At 35.1% G+C, this 22,100-nt stretch overlaps 1 protein-coding gene across 1 annotated transcript in view; it reads left to right on the plus strand.

Moving 5' to 3' along the window:
• LOC132551816 (uncharacterized) overlaps positions 1–21,446 on the plus strand; it is a 39,258-nt gene extending 17,812 nt beyond the window's left edge. Inside the window, exons 2-3 of the mRNA XM_060215964.1 lie at positions 18,226–18,451; positions 21,315–21,446. Of these exons, the coding sequence (XP_060071947.1) occupies positions 18,226–18,451; positions 21,315–21,446 (358 nt within the window). The remainder of the gene's footprint in view (positions 1–18,225; positions 18,452–21,314) is intronic.
• Positions 21,447–22,100: the final 654 nt, after the last annotated feature.

The raw sequence follows: 22,100 nt of genomic DNA on the forward strand, positions 1-22,100 counted from the left end.
GTCGTTCTAATGATTCGTATGGTCCAATGAGCATATCAGCCCAGTTGTAATTGATCCAAGGAGAAGGCTAAATATATAGAAAACATACTTGATGTGTGATGGATGCTCCAGGGGGAACGTCAAGTATATAGGAAAGTTACATGCTGACCCTCTGTGGCGTTTAATGGGTGGTCAAGGAGAACTGGTGTATCATTAGTGTGGTCTGGCTTTAACTCACATGACAGGACGCTTCATTCGGAATCGCAGAGGGATACATACAGTGTATCATATCATAAAAATTGCATTTTTTCATATTGGGATGTCATGTATTTACATCATTTGATATGTTAGAAATATCATGATGAAATACCAGATGGAGTGATCTTCTCGGGCTTGGGGGGCCAATAAGACATTCACTTGTAATTAAATTACTTAGTTCACCAATGTGTGATCAAGACAATGTACACTATACTTACGTAAACTCGATTATTTGTCGAAGTAAGTGCACTCGTTACACCTGAACACCTGCCACGAACTAACAGTGATACCAATCTGACTCTGGAGAGTTTAATTAAAATTGTTTACAGGTCACGTGATGTTGTGATTACTATCGTGATAGGGTTAGTAACATAAATCTTACAGTTGAATACGGTCATTATGCACTATACATGTCATTGACGGTTCGATGAGTGATATTAAGGAAACGATATACAATGATGACATTTAACTTTATTGATATTGAAGCGCATTATTAGGGTTGCTAAGTAAGCTATTATCAGAAGTGATCAATAGATGAGTACAAAAGACTAAATAGACAGATTCAAAGTCTGGACAATTAAGGAATGTCATGAAATAGATACATACGTTCCCGTGCTATTTTAACATAAAACTTTCATACAACAGTGTCTTTTCTTTTCATTCAATATTTTTTCAATCTAATTTCGAAACGTTTTTGCGTTGAATGCATCGATAGAAATAGACTTAAATATTCAAAGATTTATTTTGGTTACTGGTAGGATTTAAAGGTTTAATATAAATGAAGACCTTTTTTAACGATATTTTGAGCACGAAAAGCCAAAAATATTGGATAAGATCAAACACCAGGAAGCATTGTATAATGAATTACGTACGTTAGCCGTCCCCGTACAAAACAGGTGATGCGGAGTTTTATTGGAATATTAAGACATTAGGGTGGACACAGATATTTTACGTAGATCGAACATAAACAAAAAGATGTTTTACCTCAAATTCTTTATTGCAGGCCTTTTGAATTTTTGCGAGAAATATGTCTTTGGGTCAATCGTAAGATATTAGTGTAGGTGTTCTTAAACCGGTTAAATGATGTTTTACTATCCTTTAATTGCAGCGATCATTGTCGATGTTATTGTTCTGATAAAACCTTATAGTATTTGAGATAATAATCTACTGTTAACTGTAGTGAATGATGAAGAAAATTGTGACCTCTTTTTGCAATAAAACATATTTCATTTTTTTTTTTTTTTTTTTTTTTTTGAAAAACCTTTATTTGTTTCATAAATAAAAAACAATAATAAAAATAAGTTAACGAACGGTCATAATTTACAGCGTTGACAAATCGAACTTGGTTCTCCGGTTATGTTTATCTAAGAGATCTAAAAGCCTGCTCGTTGAGTCTGCGGTTTAAGTCGATCAGACAAATGCCAGGACAACATGTTAGCCTTGTTTCTTTTGTATTTTGAAATAGATTGACGAGTAGGAAATAGCTTACAGACACTAATTCGATGTCCGCCCCAGGCAATGGTCATGTAAGACCTGGAACACCAATAGGTACATGTCTCCCTACTTTACCTGATGGATTTAATCTACTTTTTTCTTAACCGGAAAAACCCAGAAAAGATAAGAAAAGATTTTCCGTTTTTTAACAAGGTCGGTTTATACCAAAATAAAAGTACATGAAGTGCGATGTTTTGGAAATGTTTCTTCGTTCTGGTTAGTATATGCGTTGAAGCGGTTTTTTAACATTGCTTGAAGGACAATTTGAATTTCACTGAGTTGCCTTCTAGTCTTCGCGATGTTTGTCCTTATTATGGTGCAGTGCAATTCATTGTTTGGCTGTAACGTATCTTACTCTAAATCTGCTTTGAAAGGTGGCTATTTACATATTGGTCACATATATATTTTGCACAATTGTTTATTTTATATATGAACTTTCGTCGCGATATGTACCCGTCACTCTCATCAGGCGATGAGCTCTACCACAGATGTTCCCTGGTGTGTAAAGAAACCTCCGATGAATTGCTATCACCTAAACGTACAATGCCATTAAGAAAACACAAATCAAAGGAATTCCGACTTTAATTTGTTACTGATCACATTTGACATTTGAAGGTACACATACTGGCATACTCATTTGTCTGATTATGGTAGGCATTTATCACGTTGATTCACATAGTCAGCAAACTTTCATTATACTTAATAGAGTTGATGAGGTTAAAGTAAATACTTCATTAACACGGATTCAGTTGATCAAAAGATGTCATTCACAGTAATGAAATGTGCTAATCACTCATGTGTTTATTGTACAATTCATTCAGATGGCAGCAAAGGCTAAATGGGTTTGAACTACGGCACTGTTCCAAATTTATACATATACTTGACGTTCTGAAATAAAGTATTCGTTGAATTGTGTGATTCTTGAATTTCCATATTTATGTTTAGTTTTTCACTAAAAAACGATTTTTCATTTCATAGTCCTAATTGGACGAAAAAGCTGAATGATACACTGTATATTTGATACAATCCTTCGAAAAATTCCCAATCTTTAATTAAGAGTACATGTAACCTTTAGTTATACCTATAAACCTATGTCATATTGATGTCCACCGACAGTTAATAACATATTTGTTGCTATAGGTGTCTATAAAGGATAGCGATATATTCTATACCATATTAATCGATACCATCAATTTCCAATTTATTGTTAAAGTGATCAATAGCTTTTGCTATCATCCAAGCACTTAAATATACAGTCGAACTTCCTTATCTCGAACTCATCGCGAACTCGTGTCACTCAAAGACCCTGTTCAATACAAGGCATTTCGTTGGTCTTACTTTACACAAAACATGCAAACTCACTTAAAACGCTTATCCTAACATTGTCTATGGTCCCGACGAGTTCGAGATAACGAGATGCGTCTGTACATATAAATACGCATTTATTGACTATTTACAAAATACAGTTAGTCTTTATATCGTTGATGAATGCAGGAAGAAAATGGCTTATCTCTTGTGTTGACTGTTACAAGTCGACACTATAAATCGACTTGCATGACAACTCTGCCGTTCCAGTTTGCAATAACCATTGTCTCTAAATGTTATCATATGTGGAACTACTTGACGATTTTATCTGCTTATAAGCGACTTGTTTCTGTAATAAGACCAATTTCAATAGCAAGTGAAAGTTAAAATGAAAAGGTTTCTCTTTGATATCATTTTCTTATGTTTTTGTCTGCTATATCATTGTCCATCTGCCATGAGTAGATAACCAGACAAACTGCATTTAATGTGGACAACAAATCCGATAAGATAGCTTTGTAATTTGATTTCATTTGTGACTATATAAACGAAGGTTGACACTTACTTGTCTCACTGCCAGCAGGTAATCACATCATATTCCTCTCTTCAGCCAGAGGGCTTCCAATTAACGATTTAGACAATGTCAAAACGGGCATTAATAAGAGTAAAATGAGATATCATGAAATTATCTAGCCCCTTAACCATAGTTTGAAGAACATGATGCTTCTAATAGGATCATTAAGTTGTATAAATACAGGGCGATGTCCTCTTCTTCGCATAATACCTCTAGAGTGTCACTTCCTTTGGCTATAGTTCATTTTTCCAGCAACAGATCAGTTTATTATTCACAGCAGTACAAATTCCATTAATGAGAAAATGACAACTTTGGTATTATTCTGTTATTATATTGTCTCAAGGTATCTTTCTTTAAGTTGTATAACGTTCATCTTATTAACACAGTGGATTTACAAATTAAAACACCGTGGAGACGCTAGCTTAGTCTGTAGACCGTTGGACCTCAGATGAAGATCAAAAGGTGAAGCTCGGGGCACCATATACATGGTGCTATCAGTTTCTTAGGAGACTAGCAAATGAACAACCTATCTCTTCTGAGATGGTCATGCTCTTGGGCAAAACACTGTATCAATTGTTCTGTATGGAAGATGGAGGTCCTCCTATGTGGTTTCAGTGAGGTAGTCAACAGCTACTGTAGACAGATACAAAAAAAGTCATCAATAGCTTATACATTATGACGTTGATTGCATTAATGTTTCCCGGAGGTCATTTTTGTGCTATGTTTAGACTAAACCCAGACGTTTTTAAGGTGTCAATTATCACTTAATGATGGTAAACAAACAATGCTGTCAATTTGGTTTCTCGTTTTCAGGGATCGATAGGTGTTTGTGTGACAGTAACTCGATATATTTCTCACCTTTGCATGCTTCTGTGTTCCACACGTGTGATCTAATGCGTTGTGTCCTTGGATGGCAAACTCAATGTTTTATGCTCCTCATTCACGCCATCCAGATGGTATCCTTTATCCTATTATACGTGTATTAATAAAACGATAACTCATATAGCATTTTGATGTGTATTACAGTTTGAATTTGTTTACAAAAAATACTTATTCCCTCTAACAAACCACTGCATGTATCGTCACGACATCGGTTCCAAACCGTTTTGTATTTCGGACGCCATTTTGTCGAGCTGTATCACGTGAACTTTTGACCTATGTGACCTCACACATTTCGATTTTGGTTGCTGTAACATGTCATGCATCCATAAACGAAAACCAACTGTGTTTAAATCCACGCATCGTAGAATATTACGAGTATACATTTCATTGGAATTTTGTGTATTTTTTCCTTAATACCTATTTTCACATGTCTGGTATCTCTCCAGTGATGATTTAATAACCTAACAGTCCCACCTCGGTCCGGAACTAAAGCGCCAAGGATATCTTTTATTTCAGTCAATTCTGAAAGTATCTAGAATATTGAGAATTACCATATTTTATATGAGATAAAAGAAAAAAGAAAAAAAATTAAACGTTTCCCTATATAGTTAATTTCAAAAGGAAATGTTATATACATATTAACATTTTCTCATGCAAAATCAATAATTGTGCACGTGATTCCGATAACAATAAAATTACATTTAAAAATAAGCGTCATTTTCACAAGCGTAGTCAATGCGGAATTTACATGTAGATGTAAAACGGGAGGAGCAGTTTCTAAACGGGGTCTACAAAAGCACTCGATAGCGGAACAAAAACGACAATGAAAATATCGATATGCAAACAGAACAAAAAATCGATGAAATATTTACACGGATAATCAAGAAAAAGTACAAAAAGATAAAAAAAATAATATTGGTAAATTAAAATAAGTAATGTCACGTTCCAAAAAGAGAACAAGGTAAACGAAAACGGAGCCACCAGAACACTAACGAACATGCATCGTTCAAACCTTACTTCATTATGCTAATATGGAAAAGATGAGACAAAGATCACATTATCACTGTAAAACCTCCATCAGAAGTATTATATAAAAATGTAGAATCTAAAATACCAGGACAATTTACCAACTGAAATTATCTGGTATCATGAAACACATTCTGGTATCCAAACACTATGGTACATATTATGTATATCGCTTATATCGAGCACATATTTTATATTTCAGCACACATAAGGTTATTTCATGACAGCATAACCCCCTTATTTATAGTTTTTTTTTACTTTTGTATTCGATCTTGTTCAATGCTGTGCAAGTATAGTGCACTTGAATGGGAGAAAATGTCACCAGAAGGTTCATTAATGTTAAGCTTCAAAAGCATTTACGTGATAAATTGACATTTTCAAAATTAGACTTTTCAAACGAACTTTAAAAACGGAATTCTACTCTATCCGGTATCAAAATGACACAGATAGGTTAGAACTAATATTGATCTACCGGAAGTAACAAACCGGAAATCCATCACATTTTATCTCTACTGTCAGTTCACAGAGGCGTCATATAACTGATGTACGTGTCATCCGTGAAAAAAACCCTTTGAACAGATAACATATATATGACACCGTGATAGAGATAACACACTTCGAGATGTATGTGACAATTCCAAGGACAGCTGTTGTAATTTATCGTCACTTCAATCTGGAACATGACATGCTGCCCGAGAACAACCTAACACTAGCGGGTATGGTTGTATATTCTATGTTTCCTAATTCGTCGTCATTCCATTTTCTCTCAGGTTGATTAAAGTATAAAAGCTGTGATTAGATGGACAATATGGAAACTGGTTGTGTGTAAGCTTCTTAATTAAGGATCGTTATCAAAACAACACTACGACTAAACAATACAAATGAATTACAGATACGTGATAGCGCTTTGGATCATATGAGATTTGTTTTGATTTGAGCTTGGCAGACATGATCAAGATGTGGATGAAATTGTAATACTGATTTGAGTTTATCTGACGGCGATGTAATTGGAACGACAACAGTCACAGATACTGCAGGTATCGCCATAAACCCTTACTAAGTGTAAACATGCATCGAATATACACGATGGTATTAGGTTAAAGACAACTGATATGAGTCATTCATCCGTTGATACCAGTGAGGGCACCACTAGCGCCTCTATCTAATAAACAGCAAAACTGATAATTGTGTGAGTAAGCTGTCAGAACTGACAGCTACACTAACGATACTACAAATTACTGTATTTTTACTACGAAGTTTCAATGTTTCACCTGTTTTTTTTTCCTGACGTGACGGACAAAATGTTTTTAATTATGCAACTGGCCATGGTTTTCTTTAAGTGATTTGTAACATCTTTTTCGCGACATCATTCCATTTTTGAAGATAGCAAAAATTAAAGAATATTCGTAAATTACAGATTGTCTTAAGCACAGACCACACAATGTTTACATAGAGGTTTTGTCGTTATGCATTCTACTAAAATATGTATCGATTTTTTTTCCTGGTTGGATGAACTGTACTCTATTCCTGTGTATAACAAATTGCTGGAACTCATAACATGAGAATCCAGGTTACAAATTGTGACGAATGCTTACGAGATAGTTTACACTAAAGGTGTTAAATATCAGGAAAACCATGTAACTACCATAGTGACTCCGCACTGTGCAACACTTTTCAACTATCTAGGACAAGAGAGCTCTCAGGGCAAGAGAATCAAGAAGAGCTTTGAAGTAATATCTGAAGCATTTGAAAGTTAGTTTAATTTAAAGTGAAGTCAAGACCAGTAATTTAAAACAATGCCATAGTTTCTGTTCTGTTTCTACATTTCCGAATATATAGAAAAATTGTCGGTTGACATATAACATACGATATGGCGATGCTGAGGATGTATTGTCATATCTGATTAATTTATGTTATGCAATGTGTTTGGGCATGTATAATATTCATTCCACATATGCACATTGTTACATTTAGTATATCCTATGACTACCAAGTGAGCGAAATGATGATATGGTATGATGAAATGGCTATACACTGACTTGCCGAGTTTTGCAAAAAAAAAATATGTAATTTCTCATGTACCAAGGTGTGTTGGATGTTTATCTGATCATGGATCTAAGTCGATACCCTTTGACATTTCTCAATCTCACAATAAGAGAACGATGGTAAAATTCGGCAAAAAATGTCACTTCATTGTAAAATGAGCATATCATACGCTGCCTTGTTCCAAAGGTTGTTGCTTCTTTCATTAAATATGCATGAATATCGACAAACCATTGTATACGACCAAACAATTACGAAATGCTGTCGTTCCAGAATGATCTTAATTATTAGTCTGTCTGTGGTTTCTCGAGACGCCTCTATTTCCTCGGAGTTCCTTAAGTCCACGTTAAATGTCGGACGTACTTACAGACTGGTCCCCTCGGAAGTTAACAGCCCAAAACAAACATCAAACATTCACTGGATAGGTATTTATTTATATATATTGTCTAGTTTCGACTCACGTCCGGACCCGGGACATGACGCAGACGTACTTACGAAATGCCATGAACAGTACTCGCGTGGTGTCATTTACCAGACGGAAGAGGCGTTGCCATATATGATAAATGTACGTGTTTTACATATATGATTGTTGTTTATACAGAATAGTGAGTAAGGTATGATGTTAGAGTAGGATTGGATTGGGGGGGGGGGGGGTGTCTTTAAACGAAAATCAAATTTATTTTGGGTTTTAACACGTGCATTTATCGAAAAGAGAATCCATATATACCGAGAAAAGAACAGCGATTATATACGATACGATAAAATGTTGTCACCAGATAAGTTCATTACACCGTCTCAGAATTATTTAACTGCAATTGGAGGTAAATGTAGTTGAAAACGTTTTCGTTTATGTTAACTAAATTAACTAACAGATATACGCATTGGATTGAATTGTGTGCACACTGTTGCTTTTACCATGTTGCTTAAGTTATATATGAACATATGTAAAGGTTTGTTGATAGTACACCGCTGGTTAAAATAAGGTACTTGATATCCTCAAAGTCATCGTTAAGACCGTTACTAATATAATGATTCTTCATCAATAGTTTCCAAGGAATGAAAGCACTACGCGATGACAAGGGAGAGCACTCTGTTTTTGAAACGACTCATATGAGAATCAACAATGGACACATGAAGAAAAGCAACGAGTCCATACCATGGAAAATATGTTATAGTGGAGACAATATAGAGGCTTTGACGACATCGGCGCCGAGCAATTTTATAGTATGGTCATTACATATACCATACAAATACGTATGGAACAGGAAAACGTGGTAATTCCGACAACAATCCGTATAAAAACGTTTCATTTATGTGCTTGTTGATGAGCGTATAGGAAATAATCCCCTGTCTAATTGCCCCATTTTACAGGTGTAGACAGTTGTTTACAGTTAATATTTCATTTCAATGCCTTTTTTGCTGTTTGAGTCAGCACAATAATAGTTACATGTCATGTTTCGTGGTGTGCTTTGAAAGGCGATGTTGCCATTTCTTACGTGCTTAACAGAAAAAGTGAACAAATTATCGCAAGTAAAGGGGATTTATCACTGGATAATTTAGTCATAATTACCTCCCTTAAGATTATCCTTCGTTTGGTGTTCTGTCTGGAAGGTCAGTGGATGGTGTGGACAAAACAATACCAACCGCTTTATTTTTTGTTACATATATACCATACGCAACAGATAACATTTTTTTCTGAATCAATACAGCCCAAAATACAGAATTTCTAAATAAGAATTAAAGTAACAGGCCAAAACTCTCACAGATGTTCATTTTCTCGAAACCAACATTACGAAATGATTCAGCTTTAAGATAAAACCCCTTTTGATGGATAACCTTTGTGAAGTGCATTGGACATTAATAAGATTATTTTTGGCGTGGCATTAAAAATAAACTAAAATGCATTAAGCCTCTTTACACAAGAACCATAATCTCCAAGCAACTCGGCATTCTATGAATGTACAACAACCGGTCATATGCTGTTAACAGCAGACTTCATAATCACTTCTGTGTTATAAGTCTCGAAATTCTAATTCAAAAGCAGTCCTCAATTGTATCAATTTGTCTGTACAGGATGACAAAACCACTTCCAACAATTCATATGACAAGTCTGCATTCATGTATGTAGACAATAACTTGATGATCGTCAGCCAACAATATCATATTTCCTGATTGGAAAACAACCCCGAAATATATAACTTCCAGTTTTTTGAAAATGAAAACAAGGTTACCACGCATTTATGTTGTAGTCTTTCACAGTACAAGTCAACGACATGGTTAGAATTCTGCCTTGTACAAAATTAATTTTTGAGCTTCATAAAACTTATAAACAACATTGACACGTCAAGTTGTTCAGCGAAACCTTCATCGAAACTTCTTACTGCCATATAATACGTATCTTTAATTTACATTTCCATCAGTATTAGTTGCCAAAAACAATTTATTTTCTTTTTTATTTCTCCTGATATTATTTGACAATATTAATTTGTATTTGTGATATCAATTTCATCATGTTCTGTATAAGAGTATCTTGTGTTTTCGAGGTCACTGCCCTGGTTCTCTGATTGAGAACATAAACTTTCTTCGAATCGAATGTCGTCGATGAAAAATATAATCCATATTTTCAATCATTGTTTCCTCAATATCTTAACACAAGCCTTCCATGGACACCCTTTAACCCGATACCCTATGCCTCGACACCCGACTCCCCACAACCCCACATCCCCCACATCCCAATTACATTTAAATATACCCAATTAATAGAATACTGCTACAAAAGTGTGGAAACAAAGACGAAACGTAAGAAGGAAAACCCTCCGAAAAAGGCAAGGAATCTAAAATACAGACGATATTGACACTATGTCGTCCGCTGTTAATAATTTCTGAAAATTGTCTATGATAACGCCGATTTCACTGCACTGATTTTACGTCAGTTTTGCTGGCATTAGTTCTATCATGAGTGTATGGGTATATAATAACGTCAAGTAAATAACACGAACTCTTATTACATTAACTTTCACCGAGGACATCTTTATATAAAGCGGAAAGCTAAAGGTTCAGTTAAACATCATAAACATTATTTCTTGCAAGTGTTTATAGATATATATGTATGTGTGTTTGTATATTTCTTTTCGCATTTAAATGATTATACACTAATTACCTATATTCTAATGCAAGTTATTGTAATGTAGTGTTAAATTGGGTGAAGTCTGGAGGGAGTTTAATCTATACTGATTAGCGTTAAGGATAATACAATATTCTTCCACAATTGGCCGTTATTGTATACAGGTTTATATAAATAATTCTGGCACTTCAGAAAATGTGTATACTCCATGGAACACATGTGGCTTCTATCAAATGTCACTCCAGACGTGTATGTCACATTGATAAAATCATTCATATTTTAATTGATGATGCAACGTGTCAAACATCCTGAGATATAAAGGTGGTAACAGCTGTACGGTCAATACAATATGGTTCGCTGGTTCCTTTTGCTGTAGAAATTACACCAGCTGTGTAATGTTGGAAGATAATAGTTGTAAATATGTCATGCGGTCTACTGCTTATCGGGCATCTTCTCATTATATATAACTGTTCGGAGGTAGTGTAATACACTGCTAATATAAATCAAGAAGTTATACAAATCCAAGAGGAATTGCGGATGAATCACATGTTCATCCCTTAATCTAACAGAACCTACCAAGTTCATACACGTGTATACACAGGAGTTTTTGTGTTATATAGGTGACCTTGACAGGACCTTCTGAAATTGTATAATCATCAACAACAAATAAATGCTGATTCAGCTATATATCTTCGAAATGTTAAATTTTCAATAAAGTGTACATATTTTTTATACATGGCTTCAAACAATCTTAGACCTCTAAGCTATACAAAGATATATTGATAGCATCTAGGGAGATACTCTCCTGGCTTTGGTTTGGCGTCGTATGTTGTCCACTGTAATTGTTCACAGTCTATTTTGCCGATACTCTATCTCACCGTGCGTAATAACTAAATGAAATATGATGACGTAGTGACCAATTGTAGATAGGAGGAGAAAACACTTAAAGTGTAAAATATACACGAAAAAGATTGCAAGCATATAAATAAGGATTAATACATAAGACGACGTCTTGACTTGAGATGTAATCAGCTTTACACACTTGGAGAATTGATGTCAGACCAAGATATCTGTACGTAATGTGATTTTCCGTGGTACCAGGGGATGATAATGATCCTGTCCATGATGATACAAGTATAGCCAGAGTGAGACGTAATGGTTGAACGATCCAATGTGCAATGGGACTTCGTCAGAACTGCATCTACTCTAATCTAAAATCAATATCAATGATCTGGTGTTTATGCGCGCTTGCCATCGACAAATATTGTACATGTCATTTTAAAAACTGAATGAGATACCAATTATGTAGATTTTTACATTTTCAAACAAATGTGAATGACACCAGTCCACCGACATTAGTCAGTATCATGGAAAAATTGTGTTGAATATTCAGCAGTCGTCTCTTGTGTCAATATGTGCTTATCTGTGTTTAATCATGGCTTATACACCAGTTACGATGATACCACATGCTTTGTTCTTCTAAATTAACTTTTTTAGTGCTCATAAATTCGAAATAGGTAGGAACATTTTTTGTTTATCATCGTTAAACATTCAAATGCACACGTAAAGAAGGACAATGTCAATTCGAGAAAACAAAAACCGCACAGGGACATATCGACGTATCTGGGTTAACATTTAATGATAGAAACACGATATAAACAAAGATACGCGCGTGAAATTTGTAACCGAACATTTCAATATCATGTCAGAACTGCAATAGATGTTGAATAATTGAAAACGGTAATATATATCCGTCGGTATTCCCAACGTTTGAAGACAGGTATCAAAGTCAAACAAGAGAAATATCGTAAATAAAAAAAACCATGTAAATGAATGAATAGATAGATAAACACGATTTGAAACTATTCCATGTAGTCACCCCTTCATGAAAAAAATCCACAACGTTTCCATGAGAGTAGCAAAAAAAAACTATATTAAGCTAAAAATAACACAATATAAAATATTTTCACTTAGCTTTTAAAATCAAACTTTATCGAATTGACACCAAAACTCGGTAGTGTCACGTTTTCCAAACTAGAACTTCAGCAAGGTAACCACGAAGCCGAACTTAATATAGAACAAGGAAATTGTTCCTCGATAGAATGACTAAAATTCATACTTCTTGAGCGTAAACTCTTCAATAGAAAGCGATCGCTTTGTAAACTAAAACAAACAAGTATATGGGGTTTATTTCTGTAGTTAGAATGACACTAGCTTATGCGTCTTGTCATATTTTTATTCAGGAAATACATAGATAACGCTTCGTACATAATAGAAATCGTCAATTCAGACGTTGCATGAAAAAGTTTTAAATTTTACCAGCGATAAATATTTTTTATCAAAACCCCCAGAAATATCCAAAATATGGTTGCTGTTGGAAAATTTAGTTATAAAAAAAAAAGAAAAAAAAGACATGTTTAAGTACATTGAAAATGTAAGTAACATATGTTATCAATTATTCCAAGGCTACCTGTATGATCAAACCCAGTACCTCTTTCTTCCTGGGCTTATGCTCAACCGATCGAGCTAAAGAGAAGTTCTCTCTATTCCAGCGGTATATGGCGTAAGTTACTAGGGTTATGTACTGCCCCTTCAAGAAAGAACTCGTGCCTTCAATGGCGATATTTTTGTTTATAGGAACAGACCCTGTCAGAGCTAATATCAAGACAGAGTCAATGATGATCAATGAAATAGTTGGAAACATTAGCACTTTAGCACCGATTTATTTTGGCAGTTCCGTATTGCCCACTAAATGTTATCAGTTTCAAGAGTGCATACCTTGCGAAGCTGTTGACAAAAAACATACCGCGGTATGTGTTTACATTAGAACGCCCAATTAATTTAGGGCACAAGGATAGACTTGCATCAAGAAAATACCAACATGAACCTTTAAACACCTAAAGTATGTTGAGGAGAGAGAAATGGTCGTTAATTGGCAATGTTTAACTATTCTAGTGTTTAAGTGGAGACATGGTTTACTTTCCAAGTGCGAAAAAAATAGTACACTTCACTCAGGATTAGATGCAAATTCCAAAAATTAGCTTTAATTACTGGAAATGATTGTGTATAGTCTAACACTTTAGAGATAATAGGATTCTGGAAGGTTTTTTTCGCGAAAGGTTATTCTGAAAGGTTAAAACAGATACACGATAAACTTTAACAGGCGCCTGTGTGGCGACAATAATCGTACCTACCGATTTCTTTCATTTCGCCGACATTCCCTGTGTGTGGCTCCATTCTTATACATTTATAAACTATGTATTCAGACCTTAACAATGCCGTTAATGTTTCCGATTTACGCCATGGGAATGAAATATACATCTTTTTTACAATCCAAAAGAACGGCTTCTTTAATGAAACTGACGAAAAAAATCATAATTTAAAATGAGGTACATAGAGGATAAAACCACATTACTCAACCGACAGGCAAAATCTGATTTCAAATAAGGCAAAAGAAAACCGTTTTGGAGAAGTTTATACATATCAGTGAAGTAAATCAAGATCTGGCCCTGTGCATACAACACTATTATCTGCACTATTGTAATTGGTGGAAGAGGTACAAGCCTTTCAAAGATTGAGGCTCATTTCCCGATTGACAAAAAGGTACCAGATAACCTAGAAGACATGTTTTTTCTAGGTTATGCATTTTCCTTCGAATTCAAACCAGGCAACGTATATCTGGCTAGACCAACAACAGGAGCAAAACAACCTTTGCTTATTTCATCACCTTGTTACCAGCAGCACTCTTCTAGGCTTTAACAGCAAATAAGATGGCATACCATAGCGCAGAAGATTACAAGGTGACGTGTACAATGCATGTTCGAATAAGAAAGTGATATTACCTAGACATGCTTTTACTTCATGTGCGTCTAGCTGTTCCGTTTACCATAACATAATTGTACGGTTCACTATATACAAAACTGTTCCAGGACAAAGGACAGAGACGTGTAGAAGATAAACACAAATGTCTGTACTTAAAACCCCGCAATGTGATGGGTGGTACCCAATGGTTAATGTTACCCGAGTAGAATTGGCACTGTCTCTATATTTAATACATTGTACAACCCTCTTTTGTAACCACTGCATTAAGGTTTGATATTATACCGACCTAAAGCTGTTTAGAGTGGACAATAAAGCTCAAGTACAGAACAACTAAGAAAGCAAAGAGCGGTGCATCAGTGAAGAGTAAGCTTAACCGTGACTCTAGGGAAAGAATGATACATGTCTAGCTTAACAAACAAACTATGTAATCTATGTAATTACCATTGTGCTTCACCAGGATACTAAATTCGTGTATATGTACTTAGAATAATAATCTGACAGAAACATATACAAACATTAAGAAATATTTCTCGATCCTTAAGATTCCAATTTCAGGTCATTAGCATCACTGACGAGTCATTGAGGGACATACCAATTGATGTTGTTTAATCCATTATTTGGCTATACACTTAACATTTTAAATATGTATTGAAAGGTAATATTCACGTGTATGTCCTTTGTACAATTTGTACAATCGAGGTGGCAGGTGGTATACGGAGAGCTGGTAAACGTTTAGTCACCGTGGTCTCCTTTAACCTTAACGTCTTGTTTTAATTAATTCAGCAACTTGATGTTCTTTTGAATTTATGAGATGCATTCCGAAAATTATTAAATTGTGGGGTTAGTGACCTGCCATTCTAGCTTTTGACATTACTTTCGATCATTTTTGGTTTTTCTTACCCGCCAATTACGTATCCAATATTAGGTCCTCCGATGCGTCCTAGAGGGACGAAACAGCTGTATGACTCCGTTTAATGCATATTTTGGGTCTATCAAATGTAATTCGTGTTCGTATTGAAAAGTGCTATTCACTTGTGTGTCTCTGGTACAATCATGCTGGGAGCCTCAAGATGTACTTGTATTTGTGGGATCTCTACAACAAGGTTACTGGCATTCCGTGACTGTTGTCAAGATAGCGTTGATACATTTTGAAACTACGTCCACTAGGAGAGAATGACGGGGTTGCGACGAATTTAAAGTTTCATTTCCTAACCACAACTTCAGAGTGCAACACGTTTCTGACACTAGCATTCCCTAAGCAAAACTTTGCGCCATTTGCGAATGCATTCCCTAAAGGTCGATTTTTTATACAGAAGGAAAGGTATTTCCTCCCAAATCCTTGCGTTGGTATATTCTGTCGCCCCCCGGAGTGTGGTAACTTTTGGTCTAATGTCACTTTTAGAACAAAGACGCCGGTTTCTGTTCCCTGCAGAACGACATAATTCGCCACAACCGACCGAAAGGTTAAATAAACATGTTCAGGCCGGAACAGGATGGAGACTACGGGGACGAAATGATTCGTTTAGCAGTTACACTAAAACACTATCTCGAAAAGGAAAGAAAATGTCAGTGTTTTCACTCCTACGACTGTTTTACGGACTTACATAAAACAACTTTGACCAAGTAACAACAACATGACTGAACAGAACAATTCTTTTTTTACATGTCTATGTTTAGAAGTTTGCTTTCGTGCTTTGCATCAATCGTGTGGGAAACGTATTAAGGTCAAACTATCTATTAAATTACTAACGTCAGTAACATAAATCTATCTTAACCATACTTAATTTCACTATACTCTATGTAACAATGTACAATATACAATATAATATAAAATGTACATCAATAGAACACTTCTTAAGTTTTTACATTAATAGTTAAACTAGCAACTATTACTTTTATCATTGCAGAGAGAATATTCGGAGCTATGTGATAAATTTACTATCATATAGGTACCCATTCTGTTTTATTTCAACAGTATCAATTATTTTATCTGAGTTCTTGAATTTTTCCGTTACGTCATAACAGGACCAAGCTGCTTCATAATAATCAATAATGAAATATGCACATATCTTAATATTTGATTAATTAATGCAGAAAATAAATCAATGTGTATATTTACATATCATTACGGTCTTTCGTTTGATGAATATTACATGTGTTTAAAGCATGTCAAATCAGACGGGTTCGTTTATAAATGCCTTACTATTGTATCACGACGTTACAATTTTAGTCCTAACGGATATTGTCTTAATATCGTGAAATCACTATTCAAGGTCGGCAATGGAAGTTTGATGACATTTAAAGCGATGAGTGTCATATTTTCTAGCTTAACACTTAGAGAAAATGCTTAACTTCATTGATAAAACTTACCATAAACATGTTATAATTCAGTATCCTATCCTGATTGTTTTAGATTGCTATGAAAAGAATAAGTATGTGCGATAAAGTGATGAAAAGACATTAGCTTTTGTGAGCATCTTCGTCTAATTAGTTTTCAAGTGTTTTCAAGGTTACAGAGTTTTTAATGAATTCGTCAAGTGTGTAAGAACAAAAAATGAATGGAAAGAATTCACATGTTACAGGACAATAAAGTCCGGGTTGTGGGCAAAGAGCAATTCTAGTTTGTTTTACAGAGATAGTACTTTTCACAACTATATCCTGACGCAATTAGCGAGGATATTGAACATACCCGTTACAATGTGTAAAGTGAACAAAAACATTACAATGTGTATAGTGAACATATACATTACAATGTATATAGTGAACATACTTGTTACAATGTGTATAGTAAACATAAACATTACAATGTGTATAGTGAACATATTCATTACAATGTGTATAGTGAACATATACATTACAACGTGTATAGTGAACATATACATTACAACGTGTATAGTGAACATATACATTACAATGTGTATAGTGAACATATTCATTACAATGTGTATAGTGAACATATACATTACAATGTGTATAGTGAACATATACATTACAACGTGTAAAGGGAACATATACATTACAATGTGTACAGTGAACATATACGTAACAATGTGTACAGTGAACATATCCATTGCCCAGTGTAAGGACTGTATAGGTTTTTTTGAGACCATAACAATATTTGGTCACCTGGTCATCTTTGCGACGTTATCGATCTCATTGTGACAACATTTATTGAATTGTCCCAAAGCATACCAAACGTATATATACGACACATAAACATAATAAATATATTGATAAATGTTTAATAATATTTTTGTTCTTTTTTTTTCTCGGCATCTACTGACAAATAAACAAAACCCAACCCAACATTTTGAAGGTTATCAGCAGTATCACTGTTTGTAACATAACGCCATTTAATTCTAATTTGTACTTACCGGAATCATTCGTGATAATGGACATGAAAAATATTTATTATTTGCAAAGAAATATATTTTGACTTCACCTGTAAATACCATGTTTTCATATGTGTGTCAATGTCCTTATATAACCTCTGAAATGCGTTGCTACAAATTACTAATCATATCAATATCATTTATTGGAAAAAAATAACCTTAATATGACGTTTTAAACAAACAGAAGTATTATTATTCACGTCAGCAATTAAGTTGAATGGAATCAACAGCTTGCGCATTCATTAAAATATTATTCACTCGTGTGTCTTTTGTACAATCTTTAGGAACTTTTTTATGAAAGAATTATTTTTTTCTCTCTGACGTTTCAGATTGTTTGAGACACATCCAGATGTACAAGACGTCTTCATGCCTTTCAAGGGACAATCAAAAGAGGATTTGAAACACAGTTCACAGCTCAAGGCGCATGCGCTGAGAGTAATGAACACGGTGGAGAAATGCCTCGGGCGGATGAATGAGCCTGCAAAGCTACAAGAAATGCTCCATGACCTTGGCACGCGCCACGTCATGTACAGTGCCAAGGTCGATTACATTGACGTGAGTAGCAGGGTGTCCTTAGACAATTATTACTATTAGCTGTTGCAACAGTAATATTTAAAGATCGATTTAAGAAATAATAATGATAATAAGATGTGTCGTTTGAAGTCCGATTTTGAATAATATTCATAAACTAAGATTAGACGTTTTGACGTGTTACGTGCATAAGTGAACAATTTATTTCCGAGAGACTGTGATTAAGATTCACTTTATAAAACTAGACTCGAAAACGTTGCCAAATAACATTCATTAGTATCAATTAAGATGAACGAAAAATGTTTTAAAAAAAAAATCACCGTCCTTTGTATATCGATTTTTCGCTTTAATTACTTTGAGCCGTAATGTACATATAGTTTAACAGTATACAGAGAGCAAGAAGGTGCATGCTAATTGTAACATTCAAACTTTGAAATTTATATTAATATTTACAACAACAGTTCATTTACAAATAGGAAAAAAAACAAGGCAACATATTGTATTGTATAAAACAATTACCTAGTGTTGGTAATTTGAAATGAATTATAGCTAGTGTAATTTCATGGTAAACTGGTATAGTTTTGAGAGGCAGAAATATCATTTTACGCCTCTATTGGTGGTTGTTTAGGTAACCTGTGTGGGTGATTCGTTGTTTACTTGTTCCATACAAACATCATACAATAATTTGATTTAAATATAGTCATAAACAAGGCAAAAATCCAATCGATTCCATTGTTTTCGACCCTGTAATTAAACATTGTGACCACATCACACGCCTTTATTGACCAGACAGGAAATACATTTCATAACAAAAACAGCAGTTACGTGGTTTCATTTCTGTAATAACAGAAACTCGATCTATCATACTTCTGTCCAGCTCTGTTTACGTTCGTTTCTCACGGTAAGTGCGGCAAAAATAGCTAACACTTAATTTAACCCGGAAATGCCTTTATGTGAACAATTTGCCCTTTCTTTCATCAAATATTCCAACTGCAATAAGGAACCAATGACCAGTTTATTAAATTCTTGGCTTAATATTTCAGGATAATAGAAAAGTATTCCGTCAACAGTTGCAATTATTCGTAAAAATGGAAATCAATTACGTCAAAAAAACTAGCTTCTCGTTGTGTGTAATATCGACCTGGTGGAGAAACATTAAGAAAAGTTCGATTAATCTTTTACGTAAACACATTTCTGTATCGCTTTGCTGACACAACTGACACAACCTTCCGAATTAATAATTAAAGTACGCATACTTTATAATGTTAGAGTGTTGATGGATGTGTATTTACATTCTTGCGACCAGCTATTTTGCATTTGTATTGCGTCTAGAAAGTTTTTTTGCTTCCTGAATGCAAAATCAACGAGAAATATATGATACCCCCGACCACCACCACCATCCCCCCACCCCCTCCCGACTAAAGTGGTCATTAAAATTCTGTTACGTCTGTTATCAAGAATTGAAAATGCTATCCGCCATTATGAGATGGCAGGGCTGTCTGGAACAATGATCTCTGTCAAACGACTACGGGACTTCGGTGGATTATGAAAAGGTTATAGGCCACTTGTCCTGTCTGTGACCTGGGGTTATATCTGAGGCGGACAAGGACCTCCTTCAGGCCACCTGTTTTTTGTCGTCGAGGCAACCAAACACAACCCTTACGGCATATCAATATCTCTAAAAGTCAAGGTCATATCTATTATGGAATCATGTTCGACTTTACAATATTCGATAGATCAAACCCAAATCTTTCGCTTGTCGTTGAATGGGTTTTTTCATGTTTATCATACATGCTGTATATGTTTAAAAGATTTCGGTCGATAAATATATATGGAATTAGACATTGGCAACAATTTTTTTTTTAAATCTACCAACATTCTGTAATACACAATTAGAAATAGGAATTGTTTTGAATTAAATCGATTTATTTTGTAACAAATCTGTAACAGATTTGAGACAGCTCTCTCGTAAACATTGCGAGAAAGCATAAGACAGACCTATTTGCTTTTGCTGTCGTTGCAAAGCAAAGACGCCGGTGTAGGACTATTATAGGTAAGGAAACACAGTAATAAGTAAAACCGAACGTGTTAGCTCTCTCGCATGGCTACATCAGTCGCTCCAACAGGTTTATGTGGCTGTGTACAGCACACAGCGGAAACTCTAATGAAAACGAGTGTGTTTAGACTTGGACCTCGTCGGTCCTTTATAGCCAATCTGAGCTGTAATTCCTGGCTTGTGTTGCTGGCCTGGGTCTGTCTGTCTGTCACTCTTGTGTCCCTATATGATGACCATACCATCAAACTACTGGTCCGACTAATGTGTTTGTAGGCAGGCGCAACGGACCGCACGGTTGCTTAACGTCAGCGCGCACGCCCAATGATATTGTTTTGTGTTTCTAACATGCTATTTTTACTATACTTTCCTAACGAAGCAGTCAAGCGGTAAATTAATCTGGTTGGGAGTAAGTCCTTTTTTTATTGATTCTCAGAAAAGATACATGTTTTTTTTTGTGTTCGTTTTGGTATAACCATGAATGGTATTTGCGAATGATTTCATACGTTAAAAGTAATAACCAATTTCATCATAAAGATGTATGGTAAAACTTCTTTAGCGGAGTTATGTAGTTCAGAGTGGGGTCATACTTTCATTATCTCAGCTTTGTCATGAATAGGTTTTTCAATACATCAGATAAAATGACAATAGGTGAGATGGTATTCAAATTAAACGCAACCTGTATCTCTAGGAAACAGAAGAACACGTAGTTTATATCCCCCCCCCCCCGCCAAATCTATGGGCTGTATATGGAAGTACATAATGATGTATAATGATCCATCTAGTTACATAAAAATGCATTATAATCAATGGAGTAATCCTTCTTTATTACAGCTGATTGGTCCCCAGTTCATCTGGGCTATCCAGAGTTCCGTCGGAGACCAATGGACGCCGGAAGTAGAACAGGCTTGGTCGGACCTCTTCAAGCTCATATCACATTACATGAAGGCAGCCATGGTATTTTGATGAACTTCTGTTAAAAAAGACGATATCAATTGGATCTCAACTATATTGTAGAACATTGTACCAAAATGTTCGTTCAATCGTTTAGCGGATTTCGCTACAGTAGCCAAATTATCGTTAAAGTACTTATGAATAGGTATCTTGTACTGTTAGATAGTTTACAAGGATTCTAGAAAATGTCGAGGATAAGTTAACACAGTCCGAAATATTTCAGAGTCTGGGTAAGTCTTTGACATCATGGCCATGTTTGCGCAACCTTTCGATTAGAAAGCGTAATATCAAATTCATTCATACCACACCACTATAGGACCTCGAACACGGGAAGTAAAGAAGGTACTTAGGAGTGAAGACCGCGGCTCGATCTACAGGAAGTTATTACCAATATCTCGATTTAAGAACAAAACCCACTGAACTCTGGAAAAATGTATTCCATGTGGGACAAATTTCCTTGCGGACTAAACAGCACTGCTGTTGTAAATAGAACAGTTAGAGTGGATTGTAACATGTTCATGCGATAACGGACCAACTATTAAAGGTTTCGGATGTCAGACTTCGAAATGTTTTTGTTTGATAACATTACTCTATCATTTCACAATAAATCAAATGTTATGTATTGTGTTAAACCAGGAATCAATGGAACATAAATAGAAATTTTCC

The sequence above is a fragment of the Ylistrum balloti genome, unplaced genomic scaffold (assembly GCF_031769215.1).
Source record: "Ylistrum balloti isolate Yb309-2 unplaced genomic scaffold, AGI_CSIRO_Ybal_v1 Utg369626, whole genome shotgun sequence".
Classification (NCBI taxonomy): domain Eukaryota; kingdom Metazoa; phylum Mollusca; class Bivalvia; order Pectinida; family Pectinidae; genus Ylistrum; species Ylistrum balloti.